Here is a 10,668-nt window from a genome sequence, read left to right on the forward strand (position 1 = left end):
CTGGTGCCAGGTCCATGGCTGACCAGCTGGACTGGAAGAGAACCGGGTGAGCACTGTGGGTGCCCATCCTGCTTCAGCTTCGAACTGCTCCTCAGTGCTGTGGGCATCACCAGGCCAGTTCATCAGCCCTGGCAGGGATAGAAATGCAGGAGTGAAGATGAGGAGTCCTTTCCTTGAGTTTCATAGAAAGTACGTCATGACTTTTCCAACAACCCAGTAGTTCCGTTTACAGGTTACTCACATACCCTGCAAGCCAGCAGGCCACACTACTGTCCCAGGTGGAAACACTGTCCCCGTCAGCCTGCCAACCCCAAGGCCCTCTCCTTAGATCTCAGTCTCAGACGCTCAGCCTCCATCTCCAACTCTGAAACAAGCTGATCGTATTCCAGGAAATTTATTCAGAAATGTGTCACAAATGCAGGTAGATGGTGGAACTTCTAATATTCTCTCCTATATTCCTATTAAAGCCCTTATAATGCTTTTATTGTCAATAAGACAAGAGAAAAGAAGACAGAGAAAAACAGAATATTCCTTCCCAAGGAAGGCTGTGGCAGAGCACGGAGTGACCTGCCTATCGCACTGGCGGGTGGGAGGTTTAAGAAGCTGACCGAGTTTCCCACCCGAGATTCCTGGCTCTCATCAAGGTGCTCACCGTGTGACCTCGAGTGGGTCCTTTCCTGAGCCTAGGCCTGTGTCCGTGCTTACCAATGAAGGACCAGAACAGATCCAAGACCCCTGAAGTGTGGGTTCCTGTGTGACTAGGCGCTGTGGGGCAGACCATTCAAGCACTTGGAGTCACGGGGTGAGGGAGCCCTTCCTGCTTGGCTCTCTGTCTCTGCCATGCTCACGGCAGCTGGTTTGGCTGAGGTCACCGTGGAGCATCTGCACTCGCCAGTCTTGGCCCCGTCAGCAGGGCAGCGCCTGAGCTGGGAGTGGGCAGGCGGTTTGGTTTTGTCGTATTATGCAGTTACTGTTTTCCTCCTGCCAAGTGATCCTTGTTTTCCACTCCTGAGGAGATGTGGGGTTTCTTTTTCAAATAAACTTTATCTTATTTGTTCAAAGACAAATAAGCTGGTGACAGTCTGGCAGAAAGAGGCTGCAGGGCTGTGTGCACGCAGGGTTAAAGCACATGACGGGCTCTAGTACATGTCCACGACCCACCTCCAGTCCCCAACCAGGGGCCCCACGGCAAAGCACATGTGCTGTGTAGAGGTGCTCAGGAAACACCGAAGCATGACGAGCACCAGAATGCCACGCTGTTCATTAATTCCCCACACCGTGCCACACTCCCTTTAGGAGGCCTTTGGAGGCCCCAGGGAAGGGCAGCAGGACTCTGAGTACCCGGCAAGGGCCGCAGGCCAGCTGACCTGTGTCCTCTGTCCTCCACCCACAGAGGCTCCAGCGAGAGAAGCAGCCCAGTGACCTGAATGAAACCATCAAGGAGCTGTTCCGAGTGGTGCCTGGGGACGTGGACCCCGTGCTGGAGAAGAGGTCGGTGGGCTGCCGGCGCTGCGCTGTCGTGGGCAACTCAGGCAACCTAAAGGAGTCCCTCTACGGGCCCGAGATAGACAGTCATGACTTCGTGGTGAGGTGCGTACCCCAGCCCGCCAGGTTGTACCCGAAGCCCAGGCCCCTCACTGCACCCCTGGCCTCAGTTTCCCCATCTCTGCATTGCAGACAGAAAATCATACTTGGGAGGTCCCCAGTGGAGTGGGAGGCCTGCTGAGAGCACAGGATGGATCTGAGGACTCTCGTTTTATCTTTAAGTCATCCCCACTTTGCAAACGTGCTTTTCATGTAGAATATGGATTGCCGTCACTGAGTGAAAGCGATGGATGTCCCAAGGCATCCTGGGTCTCTGGACATCCCTACCAACCACTCAGAGAGGCCCAGGGTGAGGGGCAAGGCAGGCTGGGACTGGCCATCCACCCTTCTAGAACAAGGCTCTTGCTTCTTTGTATACTTTGTCCCTTGTACACTCGCCCAGCCTCTGGGCACCTCAGTGTACCTGGCAGCTGGTGGGACTATCCATGGGTCAGCCAGGTCTGGGGTCAGACAGACCTGCCAGAGCTCCAGGCAGGTGCTCTGTAGCCCCCTGGCCCAGGACAACCTCAACCAGAAAAGACAACCACAGAACAGCTCCTGGCCGTGGTTGCATTTAGTAAAAGAGCAGGGTTGACGATGGTCAGACTGACGGGACATAGAGGAGATAAAAAGGCACAGCCTTGGAGCAGAAAGGCCATTGTCGAGCGAGAGCTCTCCAGGGAGGAGGCCCAGGCCACGTGACACCTCTTCCTCCCTCTCCTCCCAGGATGAACAAGGCGCCCACGGTGGGGTTTGAGGCCGATGTGGGGAGCAAGACCACCCACCATCTCGTGTATCCCGAGAGCTTCAGGGAACTCGGAGAGAACGTCAGCATGGTCCTGGTCCCCTTCAAGACCACTGACCTGCAGTGGGTGGTCAGCGCCACGTCCACAGGCACCATCTCGCAGTGAGTGTCCCCACAGGCGCCACTCTGCCTCCTCCCCGGCCACCCTCGCGTCCACCCAGAACACCTTCCTCCTGCAGGCCTCTCCACTTCCTGGGACTCCCTCCCCCACCACCTCCCCAGCTCTCGCTGGTTCGCTGCCCCCGTCAGTAATAAAGCCCAGCCTTGGCTGTCTTCCCGCGGGGGCTCCTGGGTAGGCTCCCGGGCTTGCTTCCCAGACACCCGTACGCTGCTGTTGAAGGAGCACGGCTGGAGGGCCTCCCACAGTCCGCTCTGCCCCGTTTATCCCGTAGGAACAGCCCCTTGCTTTTCTTTTTTTTTTTTAATTTTTTTATAGAATTATTTTATTTAACTTTATTTTATTTACTTTCTTAAAAAATATTTGACCAGAGAGGGACAGAGTGAGCAAGAGAGAGAGATAAAGTGAGAACGCAAGCCACCCGCCCAGGACTCAAACTGCAATTGGCCATGCGGGAGTCCAGTGCCCTTAACACCACCCGCCCGCTCCAAGCCCCTGGCTTTCCAGTGTTCAGTGAGGCTGAACTCAGGGTGCCCTGGCTGTTCTGCTCCATGTCACCCCCAGGAGGCCAGGGCAGTGCCGTGCAGTCAGCCTGGGCATTAGTCTTGCCTCCTCCGGGAGGAGCTGGCCTTGCCCAGGCGTCTGTCTGCTCGGGCCTCACACTTACCACTGGGCAGCTTGTCCTCACCACAACATGCATTTGAGTCCCGATCTCCAATGAGGAAACTGAGGCTTGGCCAAGCAGCTTGTCCCAAGCTGAGCTCAACTGGGCTATGTTCCCATCTGGGTCCTAATCCTAAATCCCAAAGAGAAGTAGCTTAGATTTCCAGATTCCCAAAGCCTCCTTGCCTTAGGCCAGGTTTGCAAGGAGGAACGGAAAGACACCAAGACTGAGGCAGGAGGCCGGGAGGGGCTGCACCCTTGAAAGCAGGGCTGAGGAAGGCTGAGGAAGGAGCCCCAGGGCAGTCTCAGCCTGGAATACGGTCTCTGCACAGGGGTGGCCTGAACCCAGGATGTGGACTCAGTCCGGGGTTGTGGTCTGATTCTGGGGTTGTTGCCTCAGCCCAGGGGTGGTCTCAGCCTGGGGGTGGCCTGAGCCTAGGTCAGGACTCAGCTCAGGGGTGGTCTCGGCCCAGGGGTGGTCTCAGCCCAGGGGTGGTCTCAGCCAGGACATGGTCCTGGCGTGGTCTCCTCTGCCCGGCCCCATGGAGATCTGGGGCTGACTCAGCAGAACTGGATCCAGTGTGGGGCGGCTTTTATACTTTACAGTGGGGGTGCTACAACCTCTTGAGAAGAGAGTAGCCATGGGCAGCATCAACCAGTTCCCCAGCAGCTGGCCCTGCGTGCCCTGCTCTGAAAGTTGAGGTGCCATGGGCTGTTCTTCTTTGGGCTGGGCTTGGAGCAGGCCTCATCCTAACCTTTCTGGTGGTGGTGGGAGGTGGGAGGGTGGGGGTGGCCCACAGACTATGCTCAAAATAACCGTGATCGACCCCTGGTGATGTAATGGGCTGGTACAGGGCGCTGGTGTCCTGTGAGAAGGAACTGGGACCAGGGGAGGACCCCCCCCTCCCCTGGCGGTCCTGTCTCTCAGTTGCTTCCCCTGCGCTGCGTGTGCAATGTGCAGACGGCCCCCTCACACCCTAACCATCTCTTCTCTCCAACGGCAGCACCTATGTGCCTGTGCCCCAGAAGATCAGAGTGAGACAGGATAAGGTGAGTGGGGTTCTGCCCCTCTACCCTGGGCTCATGTTGTGTGTTTAAGGCTCTGCTGGGTGATGGGACCACCTCCCATCTGCGGGGGACACCCAGGCCCCGGCTGGTAGAAGCCAGCAGTCCCTATTTAGCTTCCTCGTGGGGGAGAGGTTCCCAGATGATCAGCACCCCTGGGGACTTGTCATAGATGCAGATGCTCAAGCCCGTCAGGCCACAGCATCATGGACCCTGACTGCTGGGTTTCAGCAAGCCTCCAGGGAGGCTGGTGCATCTCTCTGGTAGGGGAGCTTCTCCAACCTGGACCTCACCTCCTCTCTCTTCCATCTCCATCTTCCCAATGGGGCCCCTGCTGTGGAGTTGGCTAAGAGATGGACAGAGGGCCCTTCCACACACTGTCTTATAAACACAGGCTCACAGAGGTCAGGTCACTTGCCCAGGGACACACAGCTAGTTGGTGACATGTCCAGAATTGTCACTCTGTGCCTCCAACACCCTGTCCTTTGCACTGGGCTACACTGTCACGGGGAAGAAGCCACATGTGGGGCCTGCAGAGTGGGGCTGTGCAAGGAGAGTCTCCCAGAGATGCCAGTGCCCGGAGGCCAGACAGAGAGCTGAGTGGTTCGCAGGGAGCCGCACACCCACCTTCCGGTCCATTCCCGGGCTGGTGTTTGGCTTCATGGGCACACACACCTTCTGCTGCCTGGAAAACATCCCTTGCTGCCCTCGAGGCAGTCATGGATAGTGGGACCAAGGCCAAGCCTGATACAGGGAGCCCTTCCTGTGGGGCCACCACCGGCTGTGTGACATAGAGCACGTCAGTTAGCTCCTCTGAGCCTCGGTTTCCTCATCTGTAAGGTGAAGAGAAGGCAGCGGAGCTCGTAGGATCACGTACACACCGGAGATGGTTCCGGCTCCCGTGGGGAAGAGTGGGTGGCTCGGGGCGTGTTTACACAGCTGACAATGCCCAGGTCATGCCCCAGGCTGCTCCTGGAACCCACGCTCCCTGGCCTCCATGCGTTGTCATCTAAGTGTCGCTGAGCACCGAGGCCCTCCTCTGCCTTATTGCTCTCCTTGGCCTGCCGTCTCTCACACCCTCTGTCCTCATGGACTCTGACACCCATCCGTCTTCCAGCGGCACATAGCAGGGGTGTCTGAGGTCGTTTGCAGCCATGTCTCCAGGGCCACGACAGTGGGGGTCCTCTCTTAGATGCTCCCTGTCCTCTGCCACCCAGAACTCACTCGGGACCACGTCCCCTCCCGCAGATACTCATCTACCACCCGGCATTTATCAAGTACGTCTTTGACAACTGGCTGCAGGGCCACGGGCGGTACCCCTCCACCGGCATCCTCTCGGTCATCTTCTCCATCCACGTCTGTGATGAGGTATGCTGTCTACCCGTGGCCTCCCAGGCCTGCCACGCCGCCTGGAGGACCAGGACTCGCCTCCCGGGCTCCTGGGAGAAGAGGGGGAGGCCGGACGGCTAGGCCTGGCTGTCTCTTCTGGAAGCTCAGATTCCATGTCTGTGTGGGGCTGGCGATACCCCTCTCGTGGGCGTGCCAAGGAGGAGCAGTGCTGCAGGAGAAAGTTGTCAGGGCCAGGGCTCTGGCGTGTTCTATGCCAGCGCCCAGGCAGGGCCAGGGCCAGCCATGGAGGAAGGTTAGGTTCAGCTGCAGAAGAAAGGAGTAAACTTCAGTAGGGAGGGTTTTCTGAGGCCGAGTTTTCTGTCTCTGATGTTCACTGGAATTGTCTGTGGGGCTAAATTCCAGTACCCAGACCACACCCTGACCAAGCTTCAGTGAAAGGTCTGGGGAGAAAACCAGGCTCCCGGGTTCCACCGTCCACTAAGATTGAGAACGAGTCATCTTCTGAAGTGTTCCTTTCCCTCAGACACCTCGCTGTCAGCTAGGCTGTGTTTTGGGTTCCCATTGATAACCTGGGAGCTCACTGCTACCCTAGGCAGAAAGGCAGGAGGGTGGACCAGCCACCGCCCCCTCCCCAGTTTCTTCCCTGGCCCTGGGTTCAGGCAGGACACTCTGTTGTCCCCTCTTGTCACATACAGTCCATCCCTGACCCCACCCAGCTCATAGTTGGAAATCCCAGAAAGGGATTTGGGGCTACAGGCGGGGCATAAGATCAGCCCAGCTGTTCCCTCCCCATTCCAGAGTCTTTGGCCAAAGTGGGATCTCTGTCATCTTCCCACTGTCCACCCGCATCCAGCTGGCCACAGACCCTCTGGTGTCCCTGCCAGGGCGACCCATGCCCAGGCTGGCATCCACTGGGAAGGCTGCATTGCCTCACGGCACTGTCTGCCCGTCAGGCCCCAGCCCTCACATCTGCACCCACTCGCAGGCCCGGGAGCGTGTCCTCCTCTAGACGCCCTCAGTGTGGGCCCTTCCTGGACATCGCCTCACTCTCTAAGATGCTACCTCAATGTCACCACCTCAGAAGAGCTCCCTCTGACCTGGGAGGTGCTGTGGGAGGGTTAGGTTACAGCTGCCGGGGCTGAGACCTGACCCATAGTCCCTGTTTCCTGGGCACCTGCCCAGGGCTGATATACCCGGCTCAGTGCTTGACTGAGGCAGTCTCCGTCGGTGTGAAAGGGCCCCACCTGCTGGCCACTGAGGGCTGGTGGAATGCCAGGCTCTGCTGTGGAGGTCGCCCTACCTCCTGCACTGAGCCTCTGGGTCAAAAGTGTAAGCCCCAGGCTCAGCACCAGCCTGCTGACTGTGAGTCTTGGCCCCATTTTCCAGTCAAGGACAGGGAGGCTCAGAGATGTGATGTGACACCCCCGGAGTCTGCCACATAAGTGGGAGAAGTGGGATTTAGGGTAGTTTCCTTGCTCCACTGGCTATCACTCCGCCCTGTTCCACTCTCTCCCTCCATGGCTCCACAGCCTTGACTTACCCACCTACAGTCCCTCCAGGTGCCTTCTGGCCTAGGACTTGAGTTGACCTAACTGGCATTGCTTCACCAAGCCCCTGAGAATCCCAGGAACCTACAGAAGGGCTTATCTGTGTCCCTCCAAGTGATCACGTCGGGTTGCAGGAAGGCCTACCGCAGGCTTCCTCTCTCAGAGCTGCCGCCGCCGCCCTGCTGTCAGGTTCTCCCCTGTGTGTGCCCACAGGTAGACCTGTATGGCTTCGGGGCAGACAGCAGAGGGAACTGGCACCACTACTGGGAGAACAACCCATCGGCAGGGGCCTTTCGCAAGACGGGGGTGCACGACGCTGACTTCGAATCCAACGTGACGGCCACCTTGGCTTCCATCAACAAAATCCGCATCTTCAAGGGGAGATGACGCTGCGCGGGGGTCCAGCAGACTCACCACATTGCGCCTCTCCAGTTCCCACCCCAGCGTCTAGCGGAGCTTCGCGGCTGGCCGTGGGCATGCACAGTTGCTGCGTGCAGCCTTGGCCGCTCAGCAAGGTCGCCAGGCTCTGCTGGGGCTGCAGAACACATCTCGGTGGGAGATGTGCTGGCCCGGGGCTGAGGCAGGGCCTTTCTCCAGAATCAAACTCTCAAATCATTTCGACTTGGGGGGTTGGGACTCCCACACTGACAAATAGGACTTCCCTGGGAAGATGGGCAGAGACTCGCTGTGGCCGAGGGGTCCAAACCCGACTCAAACTCCTGTCCTCGCCGGGAAGTTTCTGAGTGACAATTTATTACCTCCAAGACAGAACCACACCGGGCCATGCCGGCGCTGGGGGTCAGAGGCTGCCTTCTCTGCTGGAAGCCTGGCTTCTCCCTCAGTGTGAAATCTGTCATCTCTTTGTTCTCAAAGCTCCCATTGGATGGCCAGCGGAGGCCCCACCAACAGGTCTGCATGGAAGCTTAGCTTCTTGTTTCGGATTCCCACGGATGCCTCTTCCAGACAGATTTTCCTTGGAGCGATGGATCTGGGGGTTATAGCTGGCCGAGTGCTCTCTGACTACTTCATGTGCCTTTGAGTTTGGGGAGAGGTGCACACGTTGGCCCACAGCTCAGGAAGGGAGTCCTCCACCGGCTCCTGCTTACCCTACAGCTGAGAACATCTTTCCTAGTTTCCTGAGCCAGAGTCTGAATTCGAGCAAAACTTAGATGGACTCAATGTCTCCTAAAGGCACTGCAGCCATAGGACGCCCACTCTCACTCTCACAGGCTAGGGTTGGGCCCCTGTAACCTTCCAGGGCCACACAGGGGCTTCCAACAGCCAGCGTCATCCTCAAGGGCTGCACTTTGGGCCCAGTCCCCATGACCATCTTGGTGGGGTCCTGGGTTGGGGTGGGGGCGTGGAAGGCGCGCAGACTGGACTTACCTCATCTTCTCCCCTCCAACTACTCTCTTTTTCCTCTTCAGCCATCCTGATTATTTATTGATTTTTGTTTTAATTCAACTGACATCTTTCCGGGCCTGGTGTGTGAGGCTTGCTGTTGCTTTGTGAGGCAGCCAGGCAGTGAGGAGCCTTGGGGAGGTCCATAGCAATCAGACGGGGGATGTGGGGGCTGTGGAACATGGGGACTTGTGGTGGGGTTGTGGGATGCTCTGCACCACCTCCCTTCCAGCCCCTTCCCTTCTTCTCCTTGGAGACTTGGGTTTGTTCTTGGGCCTGGGAGTCTCCAAATGCAACAAAACCTCACTGGGGCTGGGAGGGGAGCAGAGGCCACAGGCATACAAGGGCAGTGATTCTGACTGTTGGCTCCAGTTCCTGACGGAACCAGAAAAACCACTTTTCCTATTGAAAACATTTCATGCAAGGCTGCTGCTGCTTTGGGGAGGTGTCACCTTCCCAGTGGGAGGTGAAGGCTGCAGGCATGAGGCCTGCTATTCCAGCTCTGGGGCCTGTTCGCACTGGGAGAGAGGGAGGCCTCAGGGGCCAGGGATGGCTGTACGACGTGCAGAACTGCATGCCAAGTTTGGTCTTCGCCCTGAGTCTATGCATACAAACATTTTTCTGGGGAGAGGTTCCATAGCTTTGATAAGATTCTCAAAGATTCAGAATCTAGAACGTGTTTCAAAGGCAAAATAACAACAAAAATCCTACTTCAGTTTAAAATTCTCCCAAACCGAAGAGTCTCTTGGCTGATAAGGCTGGCAAGCAGCAGGAGTCCCTGTCCTGCCCCTCCCTCCTGGCAGGCTTGAGCTCAACATGAGGAACTCAGCAGACATCAAGCGGGTGGGCCCAGTGACCCCAGGAGCAAAGAAGATGGAGGACACGGACTCAGACAGACAGCAGTGGAGACTCCTGAGCTTCCTTTTCTCAGTCACTAGGTGCACGCAGGGGTGGCAGGTTCAGGGTGCACTCCTCTGTGGGCTCCTCTAAGGAAGAACAAGCTCCCAGAGTGAAGCCGTGTCCCTGCAGGCTGGATGCTGGCTGGGCCCATTACCCGATCTCAGTCCAGTCCCTCCCTCCCTCCCACGAGTATGCTTAAGCTGTGAGATGCTCTCCACCCCACTGAATCCATTTCTCCCATTTCACAGGTGAGAAAAACAAGGCCCAGAGAGAGGAAGTGCCTTGCAAAGTGAGCCAGTTGCTACAGCAGAAGTCAGTTTGAGCAAGAGTAAGACAGTGCGGGCTCCAGGTTTAAAATGTCCAGAGGTAGGCATTCCCAACAGACTCCATCCAACATCTCGAAAAACTGTCACCAGGGTGTTGGTGTCTGACTGTCGCCCTGCCTCTCAGCACTGAGCACCAGCCCCATGCTGCAGACCAGATGCCCCCAACAAGCTCTGGTCTCCCTTCCCACACCTCCCTCCAGTGGAGGAGACTGCACCACTCCCCGTAGCCCAGCAGACATCTGCAGTGTCTCCTTGGCGTAGCAGTCAGGACTTGAACCAGTGGAAGCCACCACTGTGGCCAGAATTGAATGCACGAGTGGCTTAAGCCAACCGGAGCCTTGTTCTAGTTGAAGGTGGGAAGACTCAAACAAGATGGACCTCAGAGGGCACTGGGCGTGCTGTCAGCAGGCAAACAGGACGTGGTCACATTCATGGGGCCTGTGTATCTGCCATGCACATTCAGGACGGGGGCTCCCTCAGGCCCCAAACCCCAGCCCAGGGCTCTGTCCACTGCAAGCAGAGAGCACCTTGAAAAGCAGCCCTGGGCTCCGAGCAACTAGCATAAGAGTCCCAGCCTGTGGCTCACAACACTGAGCCTGAAACTGCAGGCAGGGCCAGAGAGGGTGGTTCAAGAGATCCCAGCAACTCCAGGTCTTCAGAGTCCCCACCCCCAATGAGCCAGGAAGCCGGTTACCCAGAGCCTGGGTCGCCTGCTTGTCCCCTGCCTCTACCCACCTGTTAGAAAAGAAAAGAGGGCCGATTTCTGGCCTCTGGCCTTCTCAGAAGGCTCTGGGGAAAAGAAGCACGTTTTTCAGAGGATGCCTTTTGAAATGGCCTTTGCCAGGCATCATCCAGCTAATACATGGGAAGGCTTAGTGGGGGACTGGCAGGAGTGGATGGGAGAAAAAA

General features: G+C 57.3%; 1 protein-coding gene across 4 annotated transcripts in view; it reads left to right on the forward strand.

Moving 5' to 3' along the window:
* ST3GAL1 (ST3 beta-galactoside alpha-2,3-sialyltransferase 1) overlaps window positions 1-10,668 on the forward strand; it is an 89,408-nt gene extending 78,740 nt beyond the window's left edge. For all 4 annotated transcript variants that reach the window (XM_006155517.3, XM_006155516.3, XM_014590541.2 and 1 more), the window contains 5 exons: window positions 1,394-1,590; window positions 2,312-2,491; window positions 4,175-4,220; window positions 5,484-5,603; window positions 7,346-10,668. In XM_006155517.3, the coding sequence (XP_006155579.1) occupies window positions 1,394-1,590; window positions 2,312-2,491; window positions 4,175-4,220; window positions 5,484-5,603; window positions 7,346-7,519 (717 nt within the window). In that variant the 3' untranslated portion in view covers window positions 7,520-10,668. The remainder of the gene's footprint in view (window positions 1-1,393; window positions 1,591-2,311; window positions 2,492-4,174; window positions 4,221-5,483; window positions 5,604-7,345) is intronic.

Source organism: Tupaia chinensis, unplaced genomic scaffold (genome assembly GCF_000334495.1).
Source record: "Tupaia chinensis unplaced genomic scaffold, TupChi_1.0 Scaffold000459_1, whole genome shotgun sequence".
NCBI lineage: Eukaryota > Metazoa > Chordata > Mammalia > Scandentia > Tupaiidae > Tupaia > Tupaia belangeri.